Source organism: Halichondria panicea, chromosome 3, assembly GCF_963675165.1.
Source record: "Halichondria panicea chromosome 3, odHalPani1.1, whole genome shotgun sequence".
Lineage (NCBI taxonomy): Eukaryota > Metazoa > Porifera > Demospongiae > Suberitida > Halichondriidae > Halichondria > Halichondria panicea.
In genome coordinates, this window is record NC_087379.1 from 3,957,876 (window position 1) to 3,973,397 (window position 15,522).

Below are 15,522 nucleotides of genomic sequence, written 5' to 3' on the forward strand. Positions count from 1 at the left end.
GCAAGGCTTCTAATTGCACGATCGAGGCGTAGCCGAATTAACCTTGCCAGTGCTTGACTTGTTCATGCACTCTTGGTGCTACTATAGTAACCATACTATTGGTGATTAGCGTATACATTCTAATTACCGCCCACAACAAAATATAAAAAAAATTTCGAGGTTGGTTCAATTAGGGCAGTGCATAGCAAAAGAGCAAGTTTGGACACTTTCCAAAAATTAAGGGGCATGGTAATAGTTTAGTAATGACACGATTAGGGCTAAGAGTGCAATATATAATATATTATATGGGATTTAATAATAGCATGAGTAACAAGCATCAACGATTATCTGTAGAATAGCTCTTGACTGGTAATAGATCTATTACCCTCTGCAAGTAGCAATATTCTAAAATAGTGTATAGAATCTCTACACAGGACAAGCATTACCTAATTGAGTTCACTTGTTTCTTTTTTCCAATGAAATTCAGCTTGCATGGGATCTCTAGTCTAGCTACACTATATAGGTGAGCGTCATTTGCTCCTAGTGAACTCCACAGGAAATTTCCCCATCATGATGTAGCAAGTACCAGCATATTCTTGATATTTCTCTTGGCACATGACCAACCACATCTGCTGGTACAGCTTTATATATGGCTACTGCAAGGTGATCCTCAGCGTTATTAGATATGGGCGGTTCTGCAGAGAACTGCATCATCATCACGACTAGTATAATTAATAGTATGGCTAAGAGTGCAATATGGGATTAATAGCATGAGTAACAAGCAATGGCAAGGATACTATTAACCTTGCCAGTGCTTGCTATGAGTGCTATTAATCCCTTATTGCATGAGTAGCCATACTAATCGTTGTGATGCAGTTTTAAGGACATGCATTTTTAGCTGCAGTTTCAATGAAAAAATTAGCCGCAGCCGTTATTCGAACGTGCGGTCGTCAAGGCATTAACGACGTGCAATTACTGCCTTGACGACGTGCAATTACTGATACGCGATTAATCACTGTACGAATCCCAGTGAATAATAGGACAACATGCGATTAAGAAATCAATAGTATGGTTACATTTGTTCCTTCTTGTTTTGCATACAATAGTCTTGCAAACGGAATTATTAAAAAGCGGCACCTTCATTTAGAAGAAGTATCGTATACGTAGTTGATGTAATTTTACAGCTCCAGAAATAATAATTATATATCACTGTGGAGTGGCGCACTTTTAGAACCTAAAAAAGTGCGTTCAATCCAAGCTGGTACTTAAATTATAGTGGGACTTTATGCGCTATACAGTTAGTGTAGTGTCGAGAAGTACGCATTATGCACACTGCAGGATCTCCAGTTTTAGATTTTTGGTATTTTTATTTTACAGCTATCAAATGCATGCATGTAATAATAATTAGTTGAAATAACTGTTGGCGCTTTTTAGGACCTAATAAATTGCATTCAGTCTGAGATGGCGCTGTAATTAAATTAACTACGGTACGGTAGATAGATTAAAATGGCCCAAAACGCATAATTTTATGTCGCTGGTTTATTGTCCAATACCCAAGTGGCTAGAGTTTTGCGTTAAATAAGGGTAACTTGTTGCTGTGTGATTAATATCGCCGTGTATTGTATCCCCTCAAGGGATGATCAGCCCAGTGAGACAGATCGACTGATAGGCCTTCAAAAGAAGACTGACACTGTAAGTGTGTGCAAACAAAGCTTGCATGAGTATAGTTTTAGGGATAAATTTCTAGCCTTTTTACTATAAATAGTATGTGTAATAATATACAGTGTGTTTTTATATCATTGGGCTAGCTTGTCAAAGAGTTTATTATTGGTTCTCATTGCCTGCATGGCCAGATAAAACGTAGTATAATTTATTTGAGATTCTGGCAAAGTCTTTGATTGGTGAATGATAATCTGTTATCACAAAGTAATTACTGTGCCAGTGGGGTGAGCAGTGCAGTGACATGCACCTACATGTATAGTGTCACAATCAGATACTTGTGTGTAGGTTGCAAGCAAGGCGAAGAGTAATCTTGAGAAGATTATAAGAAGGGGAGAGAACGTGGATGACTTGCAAGACAGAGCAGGTAAGAAGGAATGGAAAAATCCCAGTATAATCATGCTGACCATTATTTTGCTCGCATGGACAACACTAGTCAGTGAGTGGCTCAACATTATAATAGCATAATACTGGCCATAATTATAACAGTAAAACTATCTGGCATAGCAGTAATAGCAGCATCGTACAACTGTATAATATTGCATGTTGCGTTGTTGTCTTGCAAACTAGCCCAATAAAAAATGTGGTTGTGTCTGCCTGGCCATGCAGATGCAATACGGCACCAACACTTTCTTCTCATGCCGAGGAGGTACGACACGGGTACCTCGATTATAGGCTTGATTAAGCTTGGACATGCAAACTTCAACAGTAAAGTCATAGTTGTATGTGACTAATTTTAGCCTAATCGAGGTACTCGTGTCGGACCTCCTCTGCTTTCTTCTGTGCCACTTCAAGTCCTCATTATAAACTATTACAGAGAATCTGAGACATGCTTCTAGCGTGTTTGAAGTTGGTTCTCACAGATTAAAGAGAAAGTATTGCTGGCAAAACATCAAGGTGAGGTGCATGCCTGTATGGGTGATGGCTTTGCTATTCATGCAGGACTTAGCCTTGTTGTTACCAGGCCAATTTTCTCTAATGGAACGCTATGTCGAAAATTATTTTTCTCCATTCCATTTTATAGAGGTTATACAGGACTATGCCTAGGGGTAGTCCTTATCCCCCCATTTACACGATTGTTTGTATGCCTAATCTTTCTACATAATTATTCTCATCATATTAAATGTTGCGTTATTATTTGTTAGTTCGTATGTCTTCTCTATGCTCAGAAGTCATTTATACTACGTATTTAGTCCCTCCAGTCCTGCATAAACATCGATATAATTATTCATACATAATTATAGACATATAGAATCCCGATCGAGGTTGGGCTTAGCAATATACGTACCTTGGTTAATCACTGGGGTGTTTGAGACTCCAGAGTGAAATGTGTAAGCAAGGCTGACGTTTGAACCTCTGTTGAATCACTGGCGTAATCGGGCTTACTACACAACTCTGTGTTTAATCAAGGAGATATTCGATACCTCATATTTATCCACGGCATGCACTCATGTCTACATGCAGTCGTCATGCATGGCTGTCTATATTGCCCTAACTGCCATTGTCCCTGCCCAATTGTTCACTAATATAATGTCAGCTGGCGGTCACCACTCACTAGTGATTTTTTGTGCTACATTACTACCCCCCCCCCCCCCAAAGAATTATAATTATATTGGTAAGCCATTCTTTTACTATCCTTCTCTGTCACGTGCAGTTATGGATTATCCTGCTGATTGTTCTGTTGGTTATAGTAGTGGTTTTGATAGGTGAGTTGTAAGATCTACTGTGAATTGGTTCAAGGTTTACAGGAGGTAACGTTAACTTACTATTATAATACGAATGCTCTTCCATTAGTATAATGACTTTTAACTGCTTTAATAAATGCATGTCTTTTAATAAATGCACGTCTTTTAATCAAAGCTTCCTTTAATCCGAATGTTGGGGTATAATTATGTTTCTGCTTGATGTTGAGCATCAGTAGATCGATATACTGCCATGATCTGTAATTTGTATTTCTTACCCTTTTCGTTCAGTTACAATTTTTTATACGTTAGATAATTAACGTTTATGTCTTGGTGCCATAAGTCTCTTTCTATACACATGCAGTTGCATTGGTTGTTGCTACTCGTCCCAAGTCGTGAATACAATCAGTACGATCTCTGGCTGGTTTCTATAAGTTCCAAAGCCAATGGCGCACATAAAATTAGCTCTGTTGTCAGTAATAGATTCACATCCGGTGTTTTTGTGTTCCAGTTCATCTAGAATGACTTTTTTTTCACATGTGTGTTTGTGAACTTACGTGCTTTTCATGTTGTTGGTGTTGTGTTATCGTTATCCTGCATCCATTCTGCTTTTAGTATCTGAAAGTCTATAATTATTATATCCCAATGATAAGAAGAACGCAACACACAACCCTGAGTAGGACTTAGTACAAATATTCACAACACAAACATTTAATTGTAAACTGATTGTGCATGCATGTGAGTGGGCATTACATAACCTGTAGTGTGGTTATAGCTATCTCATGAATCAGCCGCCCTTCTTTTGGGAAGACCGTCTGAGCATTCTTGTGTTAAAGTTTTATATGCCAAGACAATATTCTATCTTGACCAATCAGATTGAATAAATCCAGTCAGGTGATTAAATTGGTCATACGCATGGTAAAACGCTTACTACAGTCATAGAAGCTAGCGCTTAGGCATAGAATTAGCACCACATGCATGCAAAACACAAACTAGCCTCGACTCCAGCCCCTTCAATAGTGCGGCCTGGAACACAAACCAGATTGTTGAATTCATTAAAGAGAGGATGCCATGGGCGCGTAAGGTCACGAATTTGGCCATTGGTTTTGTGAGCAATCAACATTCCATTGTGAAATGACCTCAAGACAAGAGTGCATGTTCATACCGTCTTCCCAAAAGAAGGCCTGGGCGGCTGATTCATGAGACAAAACGTGGTATGCCATAATTATATAGGTCAATGATCGATTGCTGTACGTAATTAATCCTCCTGGGACCAATTATTTAAATATTTATACAGGAAAAGCACCACAGTGCAAGCTATATAATTGTGCATGCTATAGGGCTTGGCAAATTATATGCTAGCTACGGCTAGGGCTTGGCAAATTATGCTAGCTACGACTAGGGCTTGGCAAATTATGCTAGCTACGACTAGGGCTTGGCAAATTATGCTAGCACAATTTTTGGAATACAGGGATCGAGCTAGCAACAAGCATAAATGGGCACTTAATTAGCATAATTAATTTTGATCCTCAGAGTCTGGTAGACCTAATTTCACATCTTATAATGTAACTATAGATAGACATCTATTACAATAGATCTGTACTGTAAGCACTAGCCACTAAGCACTAAGCAGGCATGGAGGAGTATTTTCTCTTTCGGCACAGAGAATTATTCACTTTCTGTAATACCGTATAGCGCGAAATTTTCGAGGCACTTATATTTCGTGGATTGGCCTCTAAAAGCCATTTCGTTGCACAATGTTCGCGGAATGACTGCTTACCGGAAGCCACGCCTTTAAATCTTGCACGTTATAGCAGGTAAAGAACGATTTTCGTGGACTTAATTTTCGTGTAGGATTGCTAACCCACGAAATCCACGAAAATTAAGCCCCTCGAAAATTTCGCGCTATACGGTACTACCTCAGCTATAGCCTCGGTCCCGGGCCGATTTTTTTTGTATTGATAGCACTACCTGAGGTAGCCTCCCAGCCTCGTTGTCTCTAGCTAGTATTTTCAATTAGTCATTTAGCTAGTATTTTCATTCTCAAAAAGTCAGTCTATTAAACTGGGCACACCAATGGAATAATAGGCTGACTTTTTGGGAATAGAATATCATAAAAAGCATAATTTGCCAAGGCCTAGCTACGACTACAAATTAAGCAACAATAATTTATATTTGCATGCATGCAGACTGCATTTGATTGTTGTAGCACAGAGAGAACTCTAATTGGAGGTTTCGTAATACTGTATAGTGGATATAATTATATTTCGAGGGTATAAATTTTCGCAAAATGATCGCTAAAATGTTGGCAGAATAGCAACCTTTCTGCAGCACGCATGCAAGTCGTGGGTATAAATTTTGCAGTTACATGCATGCTTATCAGCAAAAACCACGCGAATATTAATACCCTCGAAATATATGCACTATACTGTAGTTTGGAGAAGTTCGCATTAACCATCAACTACTGTAATACAGAGGTATGCAAACTGACGGGCTATAATTACTGCTAAAAAGGGGTGCCACAGCTTATTATATATTTGGGGGGGTGTTGCTGTAGGAGATGTACGGTAACATATGAGCCGGGGAGTATTATGCAAGGGTACTTTAAATTTTGCAAAGTGTTTCCAACTTAATGCACCTATCAATTATATATATTCCCATGTAGGGGAAGTGACAACCCATAATTAGTGACCTTTGCTCCGGTCATGCATGTATCATGCATGTATCAGCTTTGTACTTTCCCCTGTGTTACCACCATTCCCATAATTATTTTGAGTAGGCCGCAATTTTATTTGTCTACAATAAGAAATTACCAAAGAGAACAATAAAAAAACTGTCTGCATGGTTCAGTACTTGCAACTGATGTGAGACGCTTTGACATATATTTATAAATTTTTACTTTGGTTCAATTAAGCCGTTGAGAATTAATGCATTCAATGTGTGGTTTGTGGTTAATTGGTTATAATTTAGATCCCATTTGAGTGTATTTAGCAGGGAACTATGAGCTATAGTACCGGTACTATAGATTGCTCTGGGCTACAAACTACAACATTGCACATAAAATTGTATTGTGATTTACAAGAAGATACATGTAATAACATAAAAATTATTGTAGCTAGATGCTTTGTCTAGTAATATAATAACAGAACTAGAATGAAAGAGAGAAGCTCTAGTTTCTTTTTTTGACTTTGTTCGAGAGTAGTAGGAGACGCTCGTTTTTTGGGCAGTGTGCTGTGCTTTTTTGCTGCAAGGCTGCATGGGGGAGGAGCTGGATGTATGGAAGTGCTGGGATTCAGCTTTGGCTTCTTCCTAAAGTTCCTTTCGCTTTGTTCAAGAGTAGTATAGGAGCCGCTCGTTTGCTGGGCTTGTTTGCTGCAAATTATAGCTTAGGTGTCTTCCTTTCGAGTAGTACGAGCCGCTCGTTTCTTGGGAAGTGTGCTGGGCTTGTTTGCTGCAAAACTGGGGGAGGAGCTGGATGTTTAAGTTTTGTGGGTGGAGCTAGGACTATAATTTTGTCCATCCGGCAAACTGAGGTGAAGGAACAGGGTTGACTTGAATAGAGACCACAGATTTAGTAGAGACACAGGATGCCAACTTCAGATATTAGTTTTCAAAAGAATAATGATGCAGTTGCTAGGTTGGCTGTTTATATAGGTTGACTGTTGCTAAGCTAGTGCATTTCTAGTAGCCAATAGGTTTTGGGATCTAAATCAGTTAGAACATGTGCATTCGGTATCTATGGTTATAGTGTCCCTCATCCCTCGGACTAAAGCCCTCGAGCTTTGGGACACTATAACACATAGATACCTCATGCCCATGTTCTAACCATAACATAGTTGACCTATGCATGGACAATCGTTCTTTCAGTTTTGTTAAAACTCAAGCGAAAACCTTCATAACTCAAATCTCTCAATGGCGGTAGTACATATTATTAGAAGTCACTTAAGACACCCAGAAGGACACTCATAAGTATAGGATATACCACACCTAAGAGGAGGATATATAGGGTGCATATCCTCCGAGTAGGTGTGGCATATCTGACTTATACCACGTGATCGCAGCACTATAAAAGGACCTCCCCCTAGCAACAATTCAATCCACGATGCAGACTGCAAAAAAGAACAAGACTATGCCGGATTTTGCAGCCGTCAAAGAGCTAGTTGAGCAACATGTTGACTCCTACAGATGCTCAAGAGCTTCCTTGGTCCAAGCGTTGACCATTCGATGTCCCCTACTGGAGTTGCAAGCTCTTCTTGGATAAAATGTATCTAAACCGCGCCCATGGACCCGTGGAAGCTTAGCCATCTTGTTGGAGAGCACCTTCCGTGTTTCTGCCGTCGCTTTGAGTCTTAGTACTGTCAAGCATGGCTCTTTTTTCTTTGCTTACTTTCTTGAACAAATGAAAAAACTAAAAAACAACTTGAAAAACTGTGCATGCCTGGGGCTGTATGCTAATATTCTATATATCCTACAGCTGTTGACCAATGAGATCAATTAGTGGTGACGTAAGTGTGGTATAATTAAGTAAATACACTGTCAAAACATCGATGAAGGCTTACTTCGAGACAAAAACGTATATCCAACAGGCTTATAAGGAAAGAAGAATCGAGCAATGATCAAAACTTATAAGAAAGTAGTAACTATAGTAACAATTAACCCAACACCAGACACAAGCATCACATTCTAGCTTAAAAAGAAGAAACTTGACAGGTCCAGCATATAACCCCTCCCCTGAGAATAAAAACTAACACAAAACAAGAATTACACAATTATAGCTCACACTCAATAATCACCTAGCTTGCCCCTATAGCTTTCCCAGCCCGATTTTTCTCTAATAATAGGCAACGATTATGTAGCTACGGGTAGTCTATTACAACCTAGCCTCGAATCCAGGCCGATTAAAATACGTATTTTAATCGGCCTGGTCTCGAAGCTAATTGCAACCCTACACTATGAAAATAGAATGCCCACATACATCAAAGGTATTTTATTCGTGGATGGTGTGCATAGCTCATGCTATTGAAAATGGGACTTTCTGTTAACATGCTCCACACATCTGCTGATGTTTGTGATTGGGGTTTGTTTTGTTTTGGTAAGTAACCTTTAAATCATAAGAATGCAGTATGTGAAGTTTTCATGTTCACGTTAGGTTTCAGTTACAGGAACCTACTGTATGCTAGATTGACATAAGGTCATCAACAAAGTTCAACTGGAACAGACTACAACTAAAATCGTGTCTTGGTGGCTGGCGCAGATAAAGCCTGGAGTATAATAATACACGGCATTGTATTCAAAATGTGAGTTGAATGTTGTATATGTTAGCTATCAGCAGCAACTGTGTATGTGCACATTTGACACAGGGCCTTACAAGACTCTGAGGTGACTCACCTGATCAAAACTACCGAGGAGGTATAATTATATAATTAATGTCCCACCATGCGTGTTCTAAATGTGTATAATGTAATTACAACTTATTAGGTCAGTGAATACCTGTAGCATTATCAGCTAGGAGCTAATGAGGGTTGTTATACATATAATTATATTCACATTTCTCAAGCGCTTACGAAGGATCACTGTTGCATTCTGCCATTTTCCCCCAAAGCAATTTGGCAAATAATACCATTTAGTGGGTAATTTTTGCGGGGTATTTTTGTGGGCAAGCTAGCTGACCTCAACAAAAATTTCACTCACGAAAACGTAGGCGTGGTTTACCATAACGCATGCATTGCAGCACGTAATGAAATTGTGATGTGAATTGTGATTATTGTAATGTAATTGTGCACACGTAATGAAGCAAACACTACTCACGAAAATTACCCGCTATACGATAATAATAATTATTGTGTTCCATACACTACTAGATCAAAGGGAAAATGGTTCAAAATATGACCAAACTAGAAGAAAGACAAACCAACTTAGAAAAGCTTGACGACAAGGCTAGTGAGTTGATTGATGATCACAATCATGTTGTTAAACTGCATGTATAATATGTATAATAAATCCATAAAAATGTTGCAATCTAACTACAGAAGCACTAAAGGAGACAGGTGATGAATTCAAAAAAGGTGCGACTAAGGTTCACGAGAAAAAGAAGTGGGAACATTACAAGGTATATAATAATAACAAAATAATCATTAAATGCTGGAATAATAAATGTTTCATTTTAACAGTTATGGATGATTCTGATATCCATCATTGCTATAATCATCATTGTCATCATTGTCGTAGCAACACTGATTGGTAAGTTGTAAGCCCGCAGCCATACGTACGTATATGTGCATGTACAGTTTACTTCCTTGTTATGGCATGACTTCCCACTGCATTATACATACAGTTAATAACCTCCAAATTTTGAAGCAGAGCTTTTTCCCCTCTTTTTAGATCTATGGTGGGAGGTTCATTCAAATTGGGGTGTATCAAAAGCTTTCAACTATTATGTAGCTAACTCGCTGAAAAATCTATTGAGTTACAGTATGATTATAGTACCATAATTATTAGACATATTGAAATATGGGTGTGGTTTCCTATTATTTTGTCTGCAGAGTTAGTCAGTGGGAGCACATAGCTTGTCTGCTCGTGGGAGGTTGCATTTCAATCAGTGCCATAGCTAGTGTTATTAGCTCTTGTGAATGTCTTTTACCTCCATTATATCATAGCGCCAAAAAATGTTCAGTGGTGCACAAATAATCTGTTCGGCACTTAATTACATTGGAGTGGCGCTTAGCATAATTATAAAAATTAACAGATACCTGTTCAAGGCTACGTATAATTATACCGTATAGTGGGTATATTTCGAGGGTATAAGTGTTTGCAGTTTTTGTTGATTAATGCATGCACAATGAACATTTATACCCATGAATCCAAAATCGCATGCATGCAAAAAGGCTGCTATTCCGCGCAATTGTCTTTCTGCATCTTTCCGCAAAAGTTTATACCCTCGAAATACACCCGCTATAATAAGTAAATCAATTGTACATATTATAATATAGCCTGACTACAGTAGACTCTCGCTATTCCGGCTCCCTGAAGTACGGCCACCTCGATATACCGGCCATTTGGCTTGGCACGGAATGCTAGCTATATGTTTACTGCACAAAACTCACCCTGAAGTACGGCCACTCGCTATTCCGGTTACCGGCCAGCGCTGGCTGTCCCAAACAGGACTTTCAATGTAATTTTATACGTGTATTACGGCTGGATATGACGTTTTGGGTGTGGTTTAGCAAATAAAATTGAATTACACTTAAATAGAGAACTAAATGATTCATTATCCTACATTATCCTCGAGACAAGAACCGCAAAAGTAGTCATTAAATTCGAGGTAAGGTCGTTTTTAAGCCGCGGCTATTTCCTGAGATGCAGCCACCTCGCTATTCCGGCCAAGCTGCATGGTCCCAAGGGTGACCGGATTAACGAGAGTCTACTGTATACGTTATTTAAAAAACGTTTACTTGGCACTCAACGTAAGCAACAAAATGTTGGCTTGGCGCTACTAAGCGGTATTTGCATTATTAATTTAAAAGTTTGGCCTGTGTGCAAATTGAAAGTGAATGTGACATACGTTGTGGCAGATTTGACGTATATATAGCTCTCTCCCTTACCAATCCTACAATGCAAACATTTTTACTACAATGTACAGTCGTGTAGTACTCTGTAATTATGTTAGGACAACCTACGCGTAATCAACTTACCCCTAGTGGCTACGCTGCCACAAGGCTTACTCCCCCCATTTTGTTTGCCACCACCATTAATCATCTTCTTATGTCACTGCGCATGTTTCACCCTTATATTATTTCCTATTTTCACAGCTTTGTTTGTTACGAAGCCCTGGGAGAAGAAACACTAACAGTGATACATTATTTACAGATGTATAGAGATCTAGTATATAATAATTATTACATCCATGTACTTGTGCATCCCCATAATTAGAGTTTTCAGTTTTCAGTACAGATATTACCAGCTTAAGTTTCTCTTTGCAAATGCTGTAGTTTTTAAATCAGTTCATGAATTCAGCAACATGTTTTGTCAACATCACTGAATGATCAGTTGGACTAAAAGGAAAGAGAACTGTAGATCTATTGTCATTAACTTCCTCTGTATTTTATATTTGTATAATTGTTATTAATAGTCATTTGAGTATAACTATACAGTTCAAGCCACAGTCATCATCATAGTGGCATGATTATGAGATGATTACGAGAGACTTTTATATTGAGACATCATACTGATATAATTATTATTTAACTGAAGTGACAACCTACCTCCCCTCATGTGAGTTATGTGTATACCATGTATATTACTGGAATCCGGATGCTCATGCAATGTGAATTCAGGGATGGTGCCAAAGAAACAACAAGGTTGACAAAGCTAACAGGAGACACACGTGAGGTTAGGTGTATTGTACAAATAACAAGATCCAATTTAGGCCATACATTGTAATAACTTTTATTAGTTTGGGGCCTTACCCCAATAATTTGAATTGTCCCTTATAATTATACCCGTGGGTTAATTGACTATAGATCAAATACCAGATGGAAAAGAACATCACGAGTATTACTGACCGAGGCGAATGTCTGGATACATTAGGAGGAAAAGCTTGTACGTTTGTAGATTTTATAGTAAAATGCACCATGCTGTCCATGCATGCATATACTGTATGCGAAAAAATAATTATGCTGTGTTGACCATGCAATATATTTAATTTTAAGGCTCTGAAAACGTTTGCTAGCGATTAGCTTATTTCCTTGATTAAAAGAAATTGTAGGATATGCCTGGACGGATATACCACACCTAAGAGGAGGATATGCACCTCCGCTACCGTGGTTACTCCGAGGGGTATGTAACCATGGTAGCAGAGGATATATAGGGTGCATATCCTCCGAGTAGGTGTGGCATATCTGACTTATACCACGTGACCTATAAAAGGACCTCCCCCTAGCAACAATTCAATCCACGACGCAGACTGCAATTAAAAGAACAGGACTATATGCTGGATTTTTCAGCCATCAAAGAGCTAGTTGAGCAACACGTCGACTCCTACAGATGCTCAAGAGCTTCCTTGGTCCAAGCGTTGACCATTCGACATCCCCTCTGAAGTTGCAAGCTTTTCTTGTATCTAAACCACCATGGACCCATGCATGGAAGCTTAGCCATCTTGTTGGAGAGCAGCTTCCGTGTTTCTGCCGTCGCTTTGAGTCTTGGTATTGTCACGTATGGCTCTTTTCTCTTTGCTTACTTTCTTGAACAAATTAAAAGCCTAAAAAAACAACTCTTGAAAACTGTGCATGCCTGGGGCTGTATGCTAATATTCTATATATCCTACAGCTGTTGACGTAAGTGTGGTATAACGCTGATTATTAATTGTGCAATATCGAGGTGACATTTCAGCCACTTGCATAAAGAACCGTGCAGCACTAGGGTGTAATTATGGTCAGTACCCAACTTATTAGTCAGCTCCTGCAGCGTCCATGAGCTCTGAAGCTGGAACCTTTAAGAAAGGAGCAAGGCGATTAAAAACGCAGAAAAAGTGGAGCAACAGGAAGGTAACTTTTCACTATACCCTTATGTAAGTACGCTAATCATTTTTATCATTAATTTTACATGCAGCTGCGAATATGTTTGGCTATTTGCATTCCACTATCGATCATTGCAGTACTTCTGGTTGCTGCTTGCGGTGCAGGTATTTTATACTATATAGTGCTGCATTTAGGTAATGATTACGTTATTATCTACTGACAGCTTTGGTGATTCTCAAGCCTTGGGATAATTGAATATGATGATGTAAGAATTACGTCATCAATTCAGTATAACCAAGTAGGACGACTGCACAAGGACAAGCTCAAAAGGACTGATAATTTTTTATGTAACGTCGTGTTTCATTGCTTGATTTGATTGCTCAAACTTCTTAGCAACATGCACATAGTATGGATAGACTATACCTCAGTTGCATCGTAGATCTATGGTTGCATGCATGCGAGAGAGAGAGAGAGAGAGAGAGACATTCTGCATGGTGAACCACTTCACAATAGGTGTCTTCATCAGAGAATTCTGGTACAGATAATTATTTCAAAGTATCTTCCAGGTGCCATCATCTGGAAGGGGAAGTGTCCACTCCGACTTACTTGGCAACAACTTCAACTATATAATTGAAGGGCTCCGGTAAAGAAGGGCTATTAAACAATATTCAGACAAAATCAACATTACTGCACTAACTTACTCTGCATAGATCAAAGAAGCTCCAGCTGCAATATGAACAGTCAAAAGTAACTAGCTAGAAAGTTATGATAGTTTTTAATAAAGGTCAAAGGTCGCAACCAATTTTGGTCGCGAACTTTGACCTCCGTTTTCTCGAAATATACGGAATGCGTTTTATCACCGTTTTTGACCGGAGGCCTTCAATTATAGTCTGGGGGCCAGACCTAATAGCTCGGGGCAAAATCAATAGAGCTAGGATTAGGTCTGGAGACTCTTAGCGGAATGTGGCCAGAGCCAATGAAATGCATATCCTATGTCATGTGATTTTTAACCCATGAAACACTTTAGATACAGCCAATGAAATGAGAGTATTGCTACATCTACTCCTTCTTTATAACCTCCAATATCACAGTCTCTCCCTATTGACATTCCAAGAGCACACAGAAGTGCTGCAAGAGTCTCCAGACCTTCTTTATCTCTTCCCCCTTCCCCCTCTGAGAAAAAGTCTGGCTCCTAGACTAAACTTCAACCATGGATATGATACTGGATAACTCCAAACAAATTAACGCAATATCGAATGAGGTATACAGCGTAGCTAGACTACAATGAGTGAATCTGCTTGGAGATTCTTCACATGCTTCTTCCTCAATCTTAGAGAGAGCATCCACGTTTGTGTTGTGCTTTCGTCCATGGTACACCGGCCTGACGAGGATTCAGCAGGATTGGAACTGGGCAGATTGCACCATGCATGAGTGCTTGAATGATGCACTCCTGATCGATTGCATGCAGTAGATCTACCACTGAGCACTGAGATTCTAGCTAGAAAAATCAAGCTAGGTAATTTTTACTACTCACTTCTCCCTCCTCTCAAGGTTGCTTGAAAGAGACTAATAGCGGCTGACAGGGGCGGATTTAGGGAAGGGGGGTTCTTACTTCTTGTCCGCGCTTCGCGCAGACAAGAAATGTCACTCGGCGCATAGCGCCGAAATTTTTGGGCTAACCACGCCCCCTTTTACATGTCACGCCCATTAATTAACCACATTCCCCTTCAACAAAAACAATTATATAATATCTGAAAGAACACAAGGCAAAGCCATTCTCATGCTCTGGGATAGTGATTGCACTTTGTTCTCTTTCAGGAGAGCACCAATGTCCATTGGCTGATCCTCAGCGGAAGATCTCGTTGCTTGCTTCGATCATTTCGATGAACACGGAGGGGTGATGGAGGTGGCTGGTGGTTCCAGTGGAGAGATAGTTGTGACTGGAGGAGAAATGGTTGTGACTGGAGGAGTGACGATGGTGGCTGGTGATTCTCTTGAAGAGGAGACTGGCTGTAGACTTGACGCATCATCTAGATTATTATATTAGTCAATATAATTATTATAGCAATTATAATTAATCTATACAGTGTCTATACAGTGTCTATCATTCAGTATGCAGTGCCATAAACTCTCCCTTACCTGAAACTTTGCTCTTCTTAAACCAGGAGTCAATGGAGGGTTGCAATCTAGCCTTTTGTTAGGATTCATGGCCAGGCTCAATTATCACTGCGACCGTGTGGCTGGATGAGTCAATATAGCCAGCCCCACCCTCATATTATGCAGAGAGTACCAGCCCCACCCTCACATTATGCAGAGAGAACTTTGTACCCTATTGTCGTGACAGTACAGTACAGTAAGCTAGCTAGCCAGGTGTATTAAATATAAAGTATCAACTTAGTGGAAGGGTAGTTTGTACGAACCCAACAAACTACCTCTGGATCCGCCACTGGCTGATATAGTTTCAAAAATTGATGGCACAGCCGGATGAACTTCATTCATTGAGTCCACTCTGAGTCCACTTAGTCGGGCGCCGCCGCCCTCTACCGTTGGGCGGCGGCGCTCGACTAGAGTCCACTCAGTGCTGATCGATGATGCAGGCAGAATCTAGTCTCGCGACCAGCTGCCCA

At 39.6% G+C, this 15,522-nt stretch overlaps 2 protein-coding genes and 1 long non-coding RNA gene across 5 annotated transcripts; 2 read left to right on the forward strand and 1 right to left on the reverse strand.

The window, feature by feature from the left end:
- Positions 1-8,560: 8,560 nt before the first annotated feature.
- On the forward strand, positions 8,561-11,525 carry LOC135333585 (uncharacterized). The gene is made up of 6 exons (XM_064528568.1): positions 8,561-8,677; positions 8,741-8,789; positions 9,242-9,320; positions 9,410-9,489; positions 9,551-9,620; positions 11,189-11,525. Coding segments are annotated over exons 1-6 (318 nt in total). The 5' UTR covers positions 8,561-8,675; the 3' UTR covers positions 11,227-11,525.
- Positions 8,673-15,424, reverse strand: LOC135333588 (uncharacterized). Of its 2 annotated transcripts, none has more exons than XR_010393986.1 (4): positions 15,035-15,422; positions 13,597-14,925; positions 13,319-13,517; positions 8,673-9,763 (listed from the first exon to the last, which is right to left on the reverse strand). It is a non-coding gene; the product is annotated as an uncharacterized LOC135333588 (long non-coding RNA). The 2 variants fall into 2 exon arrangements; XR_010393985.1 differs by lacking the exon at positions 8,673-9,763 and having other exon boundaries at positions 13,379-13,517; positions 15,035-15,224; positions 15,328-15,424.
- Positions 11,536-13,249, forward strand: LOC135333584 (uncharacterized). Of its 2 annotated transcripts, XM_064528567.1 has the most exons (6): positions 11,536-11,651; positions 11,714-11,768; positions 11,900-11,978; positions 12,843-12,922; positions 12,987-13,059; positions 13,119-13,249. In XM_064528567.1, coding segments are annotated over exons 1-6 (321 nt in total). In that variant the 5' UTR covers positions 11,536-11,649; the 3' UTR covers positions 13,151-13,249. The 2 variants fall into 2 exon arrangements, with proteins under 2 accessions (XP_064384637.1, XP_064384636.1); XM_064528566.1 differs by lacking the exon at positions 11,536-11,651 and having other exon boundaries at positions 11,670-11,768.
- Positions 15,425-15,522: the final 98 nt, after the last annotated feature.